At 43.3% G+C, this 17843-nt stretch overlaps 1 protein-coding gene across 1 annotated transcript; it reads right to left on the reverse strand.

Moving 5' to 3' along the window:
• Positions 1-11126: 11126 nt before the first annotated feature.
• On the reverse strand, positions 11127-15423 carry LOC116038222 (mucin-2-like). The gene is made up of 7 exons (XM_036007414.1): positions 15230-15423; positions 14592-14693; positions 14321-14488; positions 13472-13588; positions 12808-12964; positions 11618-12156; positions 11127-11575 (listed from the first exon to the last, which is right to left on the reverse strand). The coding sequence occupies exons 1-7, from the start codon at positions 15276-15278 to the stop codon at positions 11127-11129; spliced, it is 1581 nt and encodes a 526-aa protein (XP_035863307.1). The 5' UTR covers positions 15279-15423.
• Positions 15424-17843: the final 2420 nt, after the last annotated feature.

A 17843-nucleotide genomic window follows, 5' to 3' on the forward strand; every position in this document is an offset into this window, starting at 1 on the left:
ACTCACTCAGTCAAAAAGCTCATTCGGCTCCTAATCTAACTATCTTTGGGAAGATCAATTCCTCCTTGTTTGACCGTTCAGAGTCATTCTGAGCACAACATACAGAAACAGATGTCTCTTAATTGGGACGAAGCTTGAGAATACGGCATCAGCTCCATTATCTTACGGCTGTGGGGCAACTTAATCATCCTATTATCATGGTTATTAATCATAGTAAAAACAATAGAGGCTGTATTTTAAAGCCAGTCATTTTCCCCAAAAAACAACAAAGTTTATCAAAAAGTCGAGCTCTGTCTAAAACCTCCTCTCAGACACTAGACATGATTTGCTTTTCGTCATGATGCTAATATGGTAATAGGAATAATACATCAAATTTATATAGCACTTTTCTAGGTACTCCATGTCGCTTTACAGAGCCTGGGCTGAGAAAAGACAGTTTAAATAGGTGAGTTTTCAGGGCCTTTTTAAAGAAGGGCAGGGTGTTTGCTTCGAGGATGTGGTTGGGAAGCGTGGTTCAGAGGGAGGGGGCAGCAGTTGCAAAGGCTCTGTAGCCCCACGTTCGGTACTTGTCTGGATGGTTTGCAGCAGGTTGGTGTCTGCGACAGAGATCCATTGCTCTCACAGGACAACCATCTACAAAAATCTGATGATCTTATGCATTGCTGTAGATTAAACCACTTAACAGTGTATAAAGGAGTTAAAATTAGCAAAACATTAGACATGGACAGCAGTAAAATGGAACATGCACATTCATGCAGCAGTATTATTAATCCAGAAACATCAGATAAGCTAAAATAGTAACAGAAAACAGGAAAACAGAGAAAAAGGAAAACAGAGAAAAAGGAAAACAGAGATAACTGCGAACAGAGAGGAAAGAGAAATCAGAAACTGAGAACAGAGGGAAAAGAGAAACACATAAAGAGAGAAAGAGAGAAAACAGACAACAGAGAAACTGAGAAAATGGAAGTGGCATTTCCTTTTGCACAAGAGGAAGAAAACCTACCCAGAAGCCCCTCAGTGCAGTGTGTACTTCAGGGCAGTGCTCAAACTTTTGATTCCACCCATGTTGAGCACCGCCCTTCCCCCTAGACTTAGTGAACGGCATCACCTGGTGGCGGAAGCCATGCAGCACATGCAACCTATAAAACACATTACACCAGTACATTTGGAATATAGTCATTGCTTGCATATAAAGGAAATAAGGACGCAATTGAAAATTGACCTGTTAGCTGAAATAAAGCTAGTAACAGTGGGAAATGCCAAAATAATGAACATAAACAACCTTCTAAGTATCACATAACGCCTCACATTTGCAGCAAAAACATTATTTAAATATCTATAACATAATCCCAGAGTGTGTAAATTGAGTTGACCCTATCGTGCATAGTGGTCACTTCAGTTGACAGCTATTCAAAAGCCTTGTTCCTCCATATGCATGGGTTTTAATGGTGAACTGACCTCAGAGTCTCCAGTCTACAGTTTGGACTCTGCAGGAAACCACACAGATGCTTCACTCCTGAATCCTTCAGCACGTTGCGACTCAGCTTCAGCTCTCTCAGATGGGAGGGGTTGGACTTCAGAGCTGAGGCCAGAGAAGCACAGCTGATCTCGGACAAACTGCAGCGACTCAATCTTTTTGATTCATTTTATTTAAACAGGGACAATGCACAAGTTAACATTAACCTTGTATAAGAACAAGGAGAGATGCATTGTGCCAGGTTGTAGCACAGGTGCTATTTTCCGCCCGTAGTCCGTTTCTGAGTTGAGCGTAATAAATTTGAATCTGAATATAAAATAAATGATATAACTGTGTGGCAACTTGTTAAAAACCTTCCTCACCACTGACACCATGTCCAACATCAACAATCAAGGCTATCCAAAAAACGTGGCTCGTAGAAAGTGAAAAAAATGGTTTAGTCCACGGATGTGAGCAAAAAAGTAGATAGACAAAAAGGGTATCCATATACAGTGCTGTAATATCTAAAAACTGACCTTGTGTTGAAATTGACTTTCCTATAAGCAAAAATACAGTCTAAAATTAGCAATCTAATCTAATCTATCATTGTTCAACCTTTTTGCATTGAACAATATTAGAACATGTTCTATGGGAACCCATTAGTTCAACACCATTAAAAACATGATTTTATAGTTTTCATACACTATATCATTATATTCATTGGTTTGTTAAGTACACATTTCTTCATTTCAATAACTCCAAACGCATGCAGTCTACCTGAGAGGACATGTGAGGAACTCCTTGAAAATGTGTGTTTAAAAAAAATTAAGTGAAAACATTTTTTTCATGCCTAAAGAAGAATAAAAACACTTATAACTATGAACAATGAAATCATGGAATGAAAAAAAATTAATATATATATATATATATAATTATTTATTTTTTTCATGATTTCATGATCAACATTTATCAAAAATAAATAGATGGACCATATTTCATCACCTCCTGACAATCTGAAAGGGTGGATCACCCTGTATTTTACATAATGTGGGGAATTCACACCTGTTCATGCATTTTAAATGGATTTTGTTCATATTTTTTTGTGGTGTATGATTAGTCTGTTCATGTTGTTTGTATTCAATGTTAGCATTGCTATTATTTTGCCCTCTTTTCCAGAAGAAACGAAGAAGAAAGAAAAGTTCTGACTCTTCTCGAGTCAGAACTAAAATAAAAATCGGCTGTCACTCAAAAAGATAAACCCTAATAAACATCAACTTACCTTCAGTTTTTCACTCCACTTCAACCAACAATGTGCTTTCTGTTTCCTGTCAACCTTCTCACATGTTTGGGAAGATCAATTCCTCCTTGTTTGACCGTTCAGAGTCACTCCGAGCACAACACAACAGAAACATATGTCTCTTAATTGGGACGAAGCTTGAGAATACGGCATCAGCTCCATTATCTTACGGCTGTGGGGCAACTTAATCATCCTATTATCATGGTTATTAATCATAGTGAAAACAATAGAGGCTGTAATTCAAAGCCAGTCATTTTCCCAAAAAAGATAAACAACAACAAAGTTTATCAAAAAGTTGATCTCTGTCTAAAAACTCCTCTCAGACACTAGACATGTTTTGCTTTTGGTCATGATATTAATATGGTAATAGGAATAATACATCAAATTTATATAGCACTTTTCTAGTTACTCCATGTCGCTTTACAGAGCCTGGGCTGAGAAAAGTAAATAGGTGAGTTTTCAGGGCCTTTTTAAAGAAGGGCAGGGTGTTTGCCTCGAGGATGTGGTTGGGAATCGTGGTTCAGAGGGAGGGGGCAGCAGCTCCAAAGGCCCTGTAGCCCCACGTTCGGTACTTGTCTGGATGGTTTGCAGCAGGTTGGTGTCTGCAGACATGAGGCGTCAGATGGGGGTATAGAGGTGATGGAGGTCGGAGAGGTACGGGGGGGGAACCGGGCAGCAAGTTGTTTAGGCCTTACTAGGTTGTTTTATGGGTTATATAGTCTATATCAACGACGTTCCACTTCCGAGATTGCTCCGTTACCGACGGAAATACCGCCGGATTTCACTCGCTTCGGTCGGATGTCCTTTACCTTCCTCTTTCTTTGTGTTGGTGTTCTTAACTCCGGTGGATTTAATGAGGACTATGGTGAACTGCTCCTCAGATCTCTGCAGGGTAAATCCAGGCAGGTAGCTAGACTATCTGTCTAGTCTGAGTTTTCTGTGCACATGACGTTTTTGATTGGTTTAAAGAAACGCCAATAAACCAGAGCCCTTTTTGCGCTGTGGAGGAATCTTTGTGTGCTGTATTTTTAAAGTTGTTTAAAGTTTTCCTACATTAAAGATTTTTTTCCCACAAATGGTCACAAGCAGTAAGCACAACAGCAGTACATGTGGACTAGGGTTGCACGATATTGATTACATGATATTGTGATATTGATTATGAATATTGGTATTAATTTCGATATTTTATATATATTAATATATGTAAAATTCCTAAACTTATGGGAAAACACATCAAAATAGATACATAACAAATAAAACAAGTTTGCTTACAACACAAGGGTTATTTCAATATTGGACTGGTACAACATGAATAAATAAATAATGACCTTTTCTACAGAACAGGACATATTAGAAACAATAAAAATAAATATAAAAAAATACTGCATACTTATCGCGACACTTTCAATATAATATTGCACAACGTGATATCGCGATAACGATATTGAGTCGATATATCATAACCCTAACCCTAATGTGGACTAAACTGTTGATAACTTTTCATTGCTTTCACACAAAATGCATTTAATGACTACAAATCAACAAAAACTGTATTTACAGTCTATTTTGCACATATTGATTTACAAAAGGATAAAATTACATTCATAACACACAAAAATAAATATTAAAATTTGTACATTCTGCTGCATCTAAGTAAGCAACTGAAATAAAAAATATTAAAAAAAAGACCAACTGCAGATGATTCCCATCATGATGTCAATTTTCTCTTGCAGTTCCCTTGTGTTTCCTCATTTCCTCATGGAGGTGGGAAGTTTATAACCACCAGCCACATGATTTCTAAATCATTTCTGGAAGCATATCCTGTAAGGTAGCACCTACCCCCACTTTTCAAAATCCCATTTGTGTCCCCCCCACTTTCAAATTTTGAAAATGTTTCACTTTATGAAATGATTCTCTCAAGTTCTGGCGATCATCCCTATCTTAAACAATGAAGAAAGTAAGACATATGTTTCTTGTAGGCTACATGTTTATTTACTATTCTTTGTGGCAGAATTTATCATTATAATCAACTTAATTATTTTCTGGATTTTGTATCATCATAGTCCCTAAATGTATGTAGAAATGCAGGAAATGGGATTCAAATCGAAAACGTTTTTCTGGCGGAGGACCCCCAGACCCCCTGTTTCGTGTCCCATCCACTTATACTGTAAAACCAAAGTTACACCCTTGGGTAGCACGATCCAGTAGTAGAGTAGTAGAGAGGTGCTATTCATTTTATTGTAATGAAAAACAAATGGTTTATGCAAAAACAGATAATACTGCTATCGGTTTTGTGGCGTTTTGCTTGAGCATGTTGATAAAAACAACTGTGTGAAGAGTTTGAAAACAGTAAACTCAGTGAAGTATGGGGAAATGTGTGTAACCACAGAGGTTAGTGAGGGAACAAGTAAAACTATTTGAACTGAAGCCAAATATGTATAAGGCCCAGACGTTTGTGCTCCACTGAGTGTAATCAATTGTGAAGAAACAACAACTGTAAAACTGTTAATCTTTTTATTAAAGTCATTGGTTCATCGTTCTTGGCCTTTTGGATAAAAACACCACGGATAAGCCACAAACTCTTGTTGTCTAATAAATCAGAAAAGCTTTATTAGACAGGTTATTGTACAGTACAGTAAATGTCATCACTTTACATTAAACTACTGCAACTGTATTTATGTGATAAAACAAAGAAGAGATTGATAGCAAAGAAAAATATAAGTATTTAAAATATAATTACAGAATAAATTAATGTAAATCAGCAATACGTGACATCTTAAATCATTAACTTAAATAAATAGTTGGATATAGAACATTTACTGTGTATGTGTCAAGGTTATAATCGTGAACGAAATAACGAAAACTAGGTGGGAAAAAACATTGTCGTTAACTGAAATAAAAATAAAAACGAGGCATTACAAAAAAACGATAGCTAAACTAAAACTGTAATGTCTGTTTGCAAAACTAACTAAAATAAAATAAAATTATCGAGTAAATGTCCTTAGTTTTCATCTTTGTCGATCTTTCATAGAGCAAATAACGTTATATCTCTCCGACCATGACATTTCCCGTAGACATGTATAGTTTCTGACTGGGAATCCAGAAATTCCGACATTCCACGTCAAATTGAACACAACATGTCCGTGGACAAGACTAAAACTAATAAAAACTAAACTAGCAAACCTGCTTTAAAAACTAATTAAAACTAAACTGAATTTGAAAACAAAAAGTCAAAACGAAATAAAAATAAAAACTAATGAAAAATGCAAAACTGTAATAACCTTTGTATGTGTATATGATTTATCGCAATAATGTGCTTAATTTTCATGTCACTGCACAGCTCTGACAAAGCATCCTCATTGTTCACAAACCAGATGTCTCATTTTTGTGACATCACATTGTATTCCAGATTATAGTGGGCAGAAGTAGTGTTCCCCTGTGAACAGGTATGTGTGTCTATTACATTGCTGCCTACTCATCCCACCTCAGCTTCACACAGACTCCATCCCCCTTTATCCTACATTTTGGATTTAATAACCACTTTACATTCCAACAAAAGATGGCAGTGAGCAGTAAACCTAACGCTTCAAAAGTTGATTCTAGTTCTGGATTCTGGTTGATGTATTCTAACAGATGGTAAACATAAGGAGTCCGAGCAGCAGATGGATCATACCTAGTTGGATACGAGCGACTCCACTGGCAGGTTTTGTAGTCGTGGCTGATTGAGATACAGTGGCAACAATAGTTGTTGTTGGGGCGGTAGTTTTTGTTGTTGGGGCGACAGTTGTTGTCGTTGGTGCAGCAGTTGGTGTTGTTGGGGCGACAGTTGTTGTCGTTGGGGCAATAGTTGTTGTAGTTGGGGCGACAATTGTTGTTATTGGGGAAGTAGTTGGTGTCGTTAGGGCGACAGTTGTCGTTGGGGCAGCAGTTGGTATAGTTGGGGCGGTAGTTGTTGTTGGGGCAGTAGTTGGTGTTGTTAGGGCGACAGTTGTTGTCGTTGGGGCGACAGTTGTTGTTGTTGGGGCGACGGTTGTTGTCGTTGGGGCGACAGTTGTTGTCGTTGGGGCGACAGTTGTCGCTGGGGCAGTAGTTGGTGTCGTTAGGGCGACAGTTGTTGTCGTTGGGGCAGTGGTTGTTGTCGTAGGGTCAACAATTGTTGTCGTTGGGGCAGTAGTTGGTGTCATTGGGGCGACAGTTGTTGTCGTTGGGGCAGTGGTTGTTGTCGTAGGGTCAACAATTGTCGTTGGGGCAGTAGTTGGTATCGTTGGGGCGACAGTTGTTGTCGTTGGGGCGGTAGTTGTTGTTGGGGCAGTAGTTGTTGTCATTGGGGCAGTAGTTTGTGTCGTTAGGGCAACAGTTGTCGTTGGGGCAACAGTTGGTATAGTTGGTGCGTCAGTTGTCATTGGGGCAGTAGTTGTTGTCGTTGGGGAGACAGTTGGTGCCGTTGGGACAATAGTTGTTGTCGTTGGGGCAGTAGTTATTGTCGTTGGGGCAGTAGTTGGTGTTGTTAGGGCGACAGTTGTTGTCGTTGGGGCGACAGTTGTTGTCGTTGGGGCGACGGTTGTTGTCGTTGGGGCGACAGTTGTTGTCGTTGGGGCAGTAGTTGTTGTCGTTGGGGAGACAGTTGTTGTTGGGGCGACAGTTGTTGTCGTTGGTGCAGCAGTTGGTGCCGTTGGGGCAATAGTTGTTGTAGTTGGGGCGACAGTTGTTGTCGTTGGGGCGGTAGTTGTTGTCGTTAGGGCAATAGTTGTTGTCGTTGGGGCAGTAGTTTGTGTCGTTAGGGCGACAGTTGTCGTTGGGGCAACAGTTGGTATAGTTGGGGCGTCAGTTGTTGTCGTTGGGGCAGTAGTTGTCGTTGGGGAGACAGTTGTTGTTGGGGCGACAGTTGTTGTCGTTGGTGCAGCAGTTGGTGTTGTTGGGGCGACAGTTGTTGTCGTTGGGGCGGTAGTTGTCGTTGGGGAGACAGTTGTTGTTGGGGCGACAGTTGTTGTCGTTGGTGCAGTAGTTGGTATCGTTGGGGCGACAGTTGTTGTCGTTGGGGCGGTAGTTGTTGTTGGGGCAGTAGTTGTTGTCATTGGGGCAGTAGTTTGTGTCGTTAGGGCAACAGTTGTCGTTGGGGCAACAGTTGGTATAGTTGGTGCGTCAGTTGTCATTGGGGCAGTAGTTGTTGTCGTTGGGGAGACAGTTGTTGTTGGGGCGACGGTTGTTGTCGTTGGTGCAGCAGTTGGTGCCGTTGGGACAATAGTTGTTGTCGTTGGGGCAGTAGTTGGTGTCATTGGGGCGACAGTTGTTGTCGTTGGGGCAGTGGTTGTTGTCGTAGGGTCAACAATTGTTGTCGTTGGGGCAGTAGTTGGTGTCATTGGGGCGACAGTTGTTGTCGTTGGGGCAGTGGTTGTTGTCGTAGGGTCAACAATTGTCGTTGGGGCAGTAGTTGGTATCGTTGGGGCGACAGTTGTTGTCGTTGGGGCGGTAGTTGTTGTTGGGGCAGTAGTTGTTGTCATTGGGGCAGTAGTTTGTGTCGTTAGGGCAACAGTTGTCGTTGGGGCAACAGTTGGTATAGTTGGTGCGTCAGTTGTCATTGGGGCAGTAGTTGTTGTCGTTGGGGAGACAGTTGTTGTTGGGGCGACGGTTGTTGTCGTTGGTGCAGCAGTTGGTGCCGTTGGGACAATAGTTGTTGTCGTTGGGGCAGTAGTTATTGTCGTTGGGGCAGTAGTTGGTGTTGTTAGGGCGACAGTTGTTGTCGTTGGGGCGACAGTTGTTGTCGTTGGGGCGACGGTTGTTGTCGTTGGGGCGACAGTTGTTGTCGTTGGGGCAGTAGTTGTCGTTGGGGAGACATTTGTTGTCGTTGGTGCAGCAGTTGGTGCCGTTGGGGCAATAGTTGTTGTAGTTGGGGCGACAGTTGTTGTCGTTGGGGCGGTAGTTGTTGTCGTTAGGGCAATAGTTGTTGTCGTTGGGGCAGTAGTTTGTGTCGTTAGGGCGACAGTTGTCGTTGGGGCAACAGTTGGTATAGTTGGGGCGTCAGTTGTTGTCGTTGGGGCAGTAGTTGTCGTTGGGGAGACAGTTGTTGTTGGGGCGACAGTTGTTGTCGTTGGTGCAGCAGTTGGTGTTGTTGGGGCGACAGTTGTTGTCGTTGGGGCGGTAGTTGTCGTTGGGGAGACAGTTGTTGTTGGGGCGACAGTTGTTGTCGTTGGTGCAGTAGTTGGTATCGTTGGGGCGACAGTTGTTGTCGTTGGGGCGGTAGTTGTTGTTGGGGCAGTAGTTGTTGTCATTGGGGCAGTAGTTTGTGTCGTTAGGGCAACAGTTGTCGTTGGGGCAACAGTTGGTATAGTTGGTGCGTCAGTTGTCATTGGGGCAGTAGTTGTTGTCGTTGGGGAGACAGTTGTTGTTGGGGCGACGGTTGTTGTCGTTGGTGCAGCAGTTGGTGCCGTTGGGACAATAGTTGTTGTCGTTGGGGCAGTAGTTGGTGTCATTGGGGCGACAGTTGTCGTTGGGGCAGTGGTTGTTGTCGTAGGGTCAACAATTGTTGTCGTTGGGGCAGTAGTTGGTGTCATTGGGGCGACAGTTGTTGTCGTTGGGGCAGTGGTTGTTGTCGTAGGGTCAACAATTGTCGTTGGGGCAGTAGTTGGTATCGTTGGGGCGACAGTTGTTGTCGTTGGGGCGGTAGTTGTTGTTGGGGCAGTAGTTGTTGTCATTGGGGCAGTAGTTTGTGTCGTTAGGGCAACAGTTGTCGTTGGGGCAACAGTTGGTATAGTTGGTGCGTCAGTTGTCATTGGGGCAGTAGTTGTTGTCGTTGGGGAGACAGTTGTTGTTGGGGCGACGGTTGTTGTCGTTGGTGCAGCAGTTGGTGCCGTTGGGACAATAGTTGTTGTCGTTGGGGCGACAGTTGTTGTCGTTGGGGCAGTAGTTATTGTCGTTGGGGCAGTAGTTGGTGTTGTTAGGGCGACAGTTGTTGTCGTTGGGGCGACAGTTGTTGTCGTTGGGGCGACGGTTGTTGTCGTTGGGGCGACAGTTGTTGTCGTTGGGGCAGTAGTTGTCGTTGGGGAGACAGTTGTTGTTGGGGCGACAGTTGTTGTCGTTGGTGCAGCAGTTGGTGCCGTTGGGGCAATAGTTGTTGTAGTTGGGGCGACAGTTGTTGTCGTTGGGGCGGTAGTTGTTGTCGTTAGGGCAATAGTTGTTGTCGTTGGGGCAGTAGTTTGTGTCGTTAGGGCGACAGTTGTCGTTGGGGCAACAGTTGGTATAGTTGGGGCGTCAGTTGTTGTCGTTGGGGCAGTAGTTGTCGTTGGGGAGACAGTTGTTGTTGGGGCGACAGTTGTTGTCGTTGGTGCAGCAGTTGGTGTTGTTGGGGCGACAGTTGTTGTCGTTGGGGCGGTAGTTGTCGTTGGGGAGACAGTTGTTGTTGGGGCGACAGTTGTTGTCGTTGGTGCAGTAGTTGGTATCGTTGGGGCGACAGTTGTTGTCGTTGGGGCGGTAGTTGTTGTTGGGGCAGTAGTTGTTGTCATTGGGGCAGTAGTTTGTGTCGTTAGGGCAACAGTTGTCGTTGGGGCAACAGTTGGTATAGTTGGTGCGTCAGTTGTCATTGGGGCAGTAGTTGTTGTCGTTGGGGAGACAGTTGTTGTTGGGGCGACGGTTGTTGTCGTTGGTGCAGCAGTTGGTGCCGTTGGGACAATAGTTGTTGTCGTTGGGGCGACAGTTGTTGTCGTTGGGGCAGTAGTTATTGTCGTTGGGGCAGTAGTTGGTGTTGTTAGGGCGACAGTTGTTGTCGTTGGGGCGACAGTTGTTGTCGTTGGGGCGACGGTTGTTGTCGTTGGGGCGACAGTTGTTGTCGTTGGGGCAGTAGTTGTCGTTGGGGAGACAGTTGTTGTTGGGGCGACAGTTGTTGTCGTTGGTGCAGCAGTTGGTGCCGTTGGGGCAATAGTTGTTGTAGTTGGGGCGACAGTTGTTGTCGTTGGGGCGGTAGTTGTTGTCGTTAGGGCAATAGTTGTTGTCGTTGGGGCAGTAGTTTGTGTCGTTAGGGCGACAGTTGTCGTTGGGGCAACAGTTGGTATAGTTGGGGCGTCAGTTGTTGTCGTTGGGGCAGTAGTTGTCGTTGGGGAGACAGTTGTTGTTGGGGCGACAGTTGTTGTCGTTGGTGCAGCAGTTGGTGTTGTTGGGGCGACAGTTGTTGTCGTTGGGGCGGTAGTTGTCGTTGGGGAGACAGTTGTTGTTGGGGCGACAGTTGTTGTCGTTGGTGCAGTAGTTGGTATCGTTGGGGCGACAGTTGTTGTCGTTGGGGCGGTAGTTGTTGTTGGGGCAGTAGTTGTTGTCATTGGGGCAGTAGTTTGTGTCGTTAGGGAAACAGTTGTCGTTGGGGCAACAGTTGGTATAGTTGGTGCGTCAGTTGTCATTGGGGCAGTAGTTGTTGTCGTTGGGGAGACAGTTGTTGTTGGGGCGACGGTTGTTGTCGTTGGTGCAGCAGTTGGTGCCGTTGGGACAATAGTTGTTGTCGTTGGGGCAGTAGTTATTGTCGTTGGGGCAGTAGTTGGTGTTGTTAGGGCGACAGTTGTTGTCGTTGGGGCGACAGTTGTTGTCGTTGGGGCGACGGTTGTTGTCGTTGCGGCGACGGTTGTTGTCGTTGGGGCAGTAGTTGTTGTCGTTGGGGAGACAGTTGTTGTTGGGGCGACAGTTGTTGTCGTTGGTGCAGCAGTTGGTGCCGTTGGGGCAATAGTTGTTGTAGTTGGGGCGACAGTTGTTGTCGTTGGGGCAATAGTTGTTGTCGTTGGGGCAGTAGTTTGTGTCATTAGGGCGACAGTTGTCGTTGGGGCAACAGTTGGTATAGTTGGTGCGTCAGTTGTCATTGGGGCAGTAGTTGTTGTCGTTGGGGAGACAGTTGTTGTTGGGGCGACAGTTGTTGTCGTTGGGTGCAGCAGTTGGTGTCGTTGGGGCGACAGTTGTTGTCGTTGGGGCAGTAGTTGGTGTCGTTGGGGCGACAGTTGTTGTCGTTGGGGCAGTGGTTGTTGTCGTAGGGTCAACAATTGTTGTCGTTGGGGCAGTAGTTGGTGTCATTGGGGCGACAGTTGTTGTCGTTGGGGCAGTGGTTGTTGTCGTAGGGTCAACAATTGTCGTTGGGGCAGTAGTTGGTATCGTTGGGGCGACAGTTGTTGTCGTTGGGGCGGTAGTTGTTGTTGGGGCAGTAGTTGTTGTCATTGGGGCAGTAGTTTGTGTCGTTAGGGCAACAGTTGTCGTTGGGGCAACAGTTGGTATAGTTGGTGCGTCAGTTGTCATTGGGGCAGTAGTTGTTGTCGTTGGGGAGACAGTTGTTGTTGGGGCGACGGTTGTTGTCGTTGGTGCAGCAGTTGGTGCCGTTGGGACAATAGTTGTTGTCGTTGGGGCAGTAGTTATTGTCGTTGGGGCAGTAGTTGGTGTTGTTAGGGCGACAGTTGTTGTCGTTGGGGCGACAGTTGTTGTCGTTGGGGCGACGGTTGTTGTCGTTGGGGCGACAGTTGTTGTCGTTGGGGCAGTAGTTGTTGTCGTTGGGGAGACAGTTGTTGTTGGGGCGACAGTTGTTGTCGTTGGTGCAGCAGTTGGTGCCGTTGGGGCAATAGTTGTTGTAGTTGGGGCGACAGTTGTTGTCGTTGGGGCGGTAGTTGTTGTCGTTAGGGCAATAGTTGTTGTCGTTGGGGCAGTAGTTTGTGTCGTTAGGGCGACAGTTGTCGTTGGGGCAACAGTTGGTATAGTTGGGGCGTCAGTTGTTGTCGTTGGGGCAGTAGTTGTCGTTGGGGAGACAGTTGTTGTTGGGGCGACAGTTGTTGTCGTTGGTGCAGCAGTTGGTGTTGTTGGGGCGACAGTTGTTGTCGTTGGGGCAATAGTTGTTGTAGTTGGGGCGACAGTTGTTGTCGTTGGGGCAAGAGTTATTGTCGTTGGGGCGGTAGTTGTTGTCGTTGGAGCAATAGTTGTTGTCGTTGGGGCAGTGGTTTGTGTCGTTAGGGCGACAGTTGTCGTTGGGGCAACAGTTGGTATAGTTGGGGTGTCAGTTGTTGTCGGAGCGACAGTTGTTGTTAGGGCAACGGTTGTTGATGTTATGACAGTATTACACAAATTGGTCCCACAACAGGACAGGCCGCTGACGGTATCAACACTTTGCAAGAAAGGTAAGCTTCCCAGGCTGGCAGCAGCTGCACACAGGTTTGCAGATGCACAGCCAAAGGCTGGAGAAGTGGTGGACCCACTCGTCACTGTAGAAGAAAATCACAGTTTTACTTTGCAGCTTCTATTGTTGTCAATAAGCTTATTTCAGGAAGAAATATTCAGATCCTTTACTTGATTCAAATAAGCAATACCACCAATGTAATAAGGTCAGAAGTGAAAGTACTTTATACATATACTTTTATAGTGTTCAATTGATACATATAATTTATATCAATTGGATTAGGACGTATTAACTGATTGAGGTGGAGCTGATTTTAACATCTTTACTCACTGTTGGCTGTGATTATCATATCATAAAATCCTAATCTGTAAACTAACAAGTCACTATAACTATCATATAAATGTAGTGCTGTAAAAAGTACAATATCTTCCTCTGTAATGTGTTGGATTAGAAGTATAACGTAACATATAATAGACATGCTCAAAATTGTAGTTCAGTTAACGCATTTCTTTACCTTCCTCCACTGGTTGATTTATAATTTGTTTGAAATAATTAAAACACATTTAGTAAATTATGTATGCTAAAGACTCACCACTCGCTTTAAAGCAGGTGTTCTCCACTCCTTGACATTGTAATGAAGAAGTGCATTGAGAGGTGAGAGGGTTACAAGTGAAGCACTGTAGGCTGTTATCTGTCTGAGCAGCAGGGACTGAAACAGAAAAGAACAGTATGGTCAGTGGTGGCCTAAGGGTTAAAGAAGTGAGCTTGTGACCAGGAGGTCGCCGGTTCAATCCCCAGACCGACAGGATAAAATCTGGGTGGGGAAAGTGAAAGGAGCATCCCTTATTACCACCACTGGGGTGCCCTTGAGCAAGGCCCTTAACCCCAACCGCTCCAGTGGAGCTGCTCAGTGGCCAGCAGATCAGACTGTGGTTGTACTGGGCAGCTTCCAGGTATGAATGTGGAACTGTGTGAATGTGATCAGGTCGTCGTTGCAAATAAGAATTTTTGTATAAATAATAAATAAAGGTGAAATAAAAAACAAAAATGTTGAGCACTCTGTTTTAGCTACTGAGTGAGGCGTCACACTTTGTTGGGAGTTGCACATACGCAGTTCCTGGTTAAGGACTATTAGCCAGTCAGAAACAGAGCATGAGGGAGTGCCACGCTAGCAGCTAGGCGAGCATTATAACATGTGTTACAAAGTGACCACGTTTGTCTCTGAAGTAAAGGCTGGACTACAATAGAGCTGTTTGGAGCAGTTTGTGAACAGTGTTTTCTGTTGGAGATGGTAAGTCCCTTTGGGGTGGACTTTGGGCTTTTTCACTTTGTAAACCTATAACATGCACAAAAAAGATATATAACACAATAAAGGAAAGGGAAAAATCCAAAAAGCATAATATGAGCACTTTAAACAAGCAACTTATCCCTCTGTACTTACAAGGTAGAGTTTCTGCATTGCAGTCATCTGTGTTGCAGCACTGAGCAGAGGTAACTGCACTCGTAGCACCCAAGTTGACTGAAAATGTCTGAGAGCCTGTGGCTGGACAAAGGGAGGACGATGCACACGCCTTGAAGATTTTCTGTGCTGGAGTTCCGGATGAAATGGCTACAGAATCAAAAGTGCCGTTTGTTAATGTTGACAGAGAGCACACATAGATCACAGTACATATCTTTCAATGGGAAGTACTAGATGAAAAAGAAATGACTACCTTGAATGGAAGCTGTTACACAGAAAGTCTCTGAGGAACATGTTTGTGATATTGTGGTTAAACACTGCTGATCTGTGCAAGTTTGACACTGAAGTGCTCCAGCTGCAATGGGGAGAAAAACAGTCAATGAGGATCACATCTCAAATGTCAAATCAAATTTCTGATTTTAAATGACATAAGGTTGTAATGGTTAGAAATGGTTTAAATGTCTAATATGCACCCAAAGGCTCTTTACTTTTGCACACTTGCACAGCCAAGTCTTGTCATGTATATTGCAAATATAATGTATACAATGTATACAGTATATTGAATGTAATTGACATCATTTTCATATTTCGTTGTATTTCTTATTCTAAACTGTCTTTATCTGTTTCCTACCTCTTCAGACTGCTTTTTTTACTTCTGTACAGTAACATGTAAATTTACCCACTTGGGTATTAAGCTTTATCATATCTATAATTATTAAGGGATGTGGAATTTGTCTTGATCAATTAACTAAATCATTTGGTGATATAAACAGTAAGATTTAAAATCCTTTCTAAACAGTTGTTCAGGTAAAATTAATAAACGTCTTAAAAGTTCTAAATCAGGCTCTATTGTACCTGCAGAAACAATATTGTAAGAATAAGTAGAGTTACCAGTGCTGGAGAGTGCCCAGATGAGAGTTAAAGAAAGGATCAGCTTCATCGTGACCAACAGGTAAGTACTGAAGATTAGTTTTCCTGGATGATGATACTACACCTTAACAGCACGGCTACACTTTATATACTGTTCAGGTGAATAAATGTACGACACATCACACATGCACGCGTAAAGACCTCAGGGATTGGATGTGATCCCATTTTTTCATACAAGAAGACCATTCAGACACTAATCCATTTTGTCATTTGAAAAACATCATGTAAACACACCTTCCCACACCCTTTTTCAATGTTGGCAATGTTTACTTCAATAATAAAGAGTACATACTTCATCCTTAATTTAGACTTTATTGTTTCTGATGGGGAATGCTTTCTGAAAACTATTTGTTTTGATTGTTTTCTACTTCTCTAGTTCTCCTTTACTAATGCAGTGTGTCAGACAGGTTTGTTGTTTTGAGTCATTCATCAGTGAGCCCAAGAACGAAAAACAAGAATTTCTTTGATGCATAAATTATTGACGGTGTCATTGTGATTGTTCTGACAGGGAGGGACAAGTCTGACACACAGAGTAAAGGAATATCCTAACTCACACTTTATTATCCCATCACTGACTTCGTATGTGCTTCTTGTTTTTCATCATAAAAAATGTTGTGAATTAACACCCGCCTGACAAAAGAGGTGTGCAAAAAAGCTTTCTTACATTACATAGAAGTGGAAAAGAAAACAGAATGTGTTGTAGAAAAAGATGGGGAGAAATGCGGCCACAAAATCACAGGAAAAAAAACACCACTAGACATCTCAAACCATTCCATAATGAAATTGAGGTAAGTCAAGACATGAACGTAACATTACTTTCTATTTTAGAAAGCTAATGCCAATTCATGAGGCTGTGGTTAATGTGTCTCATTTTAACGTTAGCTTTAGACGTTAGCCACTGGAGCTGAAAACGACTGAGACAAACGTGTGTGTGTGTGTGTGTGTGTGTGTGTGTGTGTGTGTGTGAGAGAGAGAGTGTGTTCTTAGTTCTTATTATTTAAGCCTGTGTGTGGACTCGTTCTGTTTGTCTTCTCCTGCTGGGTGTGTGGAGACGTGTCCGGGTTGGTGGGCTGTACGTTTTGCCGCTGCCCTAGGTCGTCAGTTCACTGCGGTGTGGTAAGGGCACTTTTTCGTCTTTCGTGCCTTTTATTGTTTTGTGTCGCCGTTCTTTTATAGAGCCGACCCTGTCTTGGCTGTGGATTTCCCCACGTGGGTAGACGTATACCTGGGCTGCTGGCGTTGGGTGTCTCGGTAAGCTGCATGCCTCCCTGTCTCGACCCATTTGGCGTTACCAAGATCTGACAGTCTTATTTGTTTATAGTGTGGGCCGCTGTGTGCGTGTGCGGAGTGGGTGCCTCCGCCGGGGTCTGTGGGCGGCGTGTCCTGTTAATCGGTAAGTTGCCCTGTCTGTCTGCCTGTCTGCTTGTTTTAAATTCATTGCGGTCCTGTTTTAATGGTGTGTTTCACAACACAGCTGGACCGGGCTGCAGCCTTACACATGCTGCTGCGGGGCTATCGTGGTGCCACAACTAATTAAAGGGCCAGTACTCCCCGGCGCGTTGTTCCCCCGCTGATGCTGTTCTGGATTCCGGTAAAAATATTCTGGACATAGCCTGGCCAGAGCGTTCTGGACTGATTGGTGTTGGAGCGGATGTAGCTCTTCTGGAGTATAGGCTAAGGGTTGGAAAATTCAGATAACTGAAAAGGATTGTTTTAGATCAATGTTGTATATTAACTGTATCTCTTGCATGGTGTGATTTTGGTTCATTTTGTTTGGTTTTTCTTTCTTTTTCATTATGCATGGTGGTTTATTGGTTTGAATTGTTTTGTTTTATTTTTCTAATATCATCACTTACCCTTTTAACAGAAAATATATTGCTATTTCAAACATATTTAACTAAATAAAATTGTATATTTTTTATAATTACTTTGTCTCTGACCCCCTGATTTTGAGAACAAACCTGTGTGCTTTTAAAGGTCTTGGGCCTATCCCGAGTAGCGTTGTCGGACTTTTTTTTTTTTTTGCTTCTCGAGTGTCATAGGCCACTCGCGTACTGCCACATAAGGAAGGAAAAGCAGAGAAAAAGGGTCGAACTTATGACAAGTTTATTTACTTCTTTTCTTTTTCAGTTGTGTTACTAGCAGACATAGCGTGATAGATGTGTTTACTGAGTCAAGCACGCAAAGTTCTCTCTATTTTTCTATTTTTTTGCTGTTAATTCAGTTGTTTAATGCATTGTGTGAAAATGTATTGATATGTGTACTGCGTAAGTTAAAAAACCAATTGGAGTTGAACATGAGTTTAATGATTTGAAGTGTTATTCCATGCTATGTTGAAGCTATGTTACTGCTTGGTATACTAGTGCTTGAGTTTCATGTGTGTGTGGAGAGAGGTGGAGAGAGGTGGAGAGAGGTGGAGAGAGAGACTCATCGGTTCTTCTTTGCATCGTACAGATAAGCTTGAGATGGACTTTTGATTATTATTTTGGGGTTATTTCATCAGAGCTCTGAGGACATTTTATTTATTTTTGTTTTTTTTCCTAAACTGATGTGGAAAAGGGTTGAAAACTAAGAA

The sequence above is a fragment of the Sander lucioperca genome, chromosome 11 (assembly GCF_008315115.2).
Source record: "Sander lucioperca isolate FBNREF2018 chromosome 11, SLUC_FBN_1.2, whole genome shotgun sequence".
Classification (NCBI taxonomy): Eukaryota; Metazoa; Chordata; class Actinopteri; order Perciformes; family Percidae; genus Sander; species Sander lucioperca.

What these genes read in the sequence shown, in the direction of transcription:
- LOC116038222 (XM_036007414.1), bottom strand. Translation starts at nt 15,278, where the DNA reads ATGAAGCTGATCCTTTCTTTAACTCTCATCTGGGCACTCTCCAGCACT. An exon ending in CTGGGCACTCTCCAGCACTG is followed by an intron (nt 14,694 to 15,229) that starts GTAACTCTACTT and finishes TCCCCATTGCAG; the next exon opens with CTGGAGCACTTCAGTGTCAA. An exon ending in TGTAACAGCTTCCATTCAAG is followed by an intron (nt 14,489 to 14,591) that starts GTAGTCATTTCT and finishes TTGATTCTGTAG; the next exon opens with CCATTTCATCCGGAACTCCA.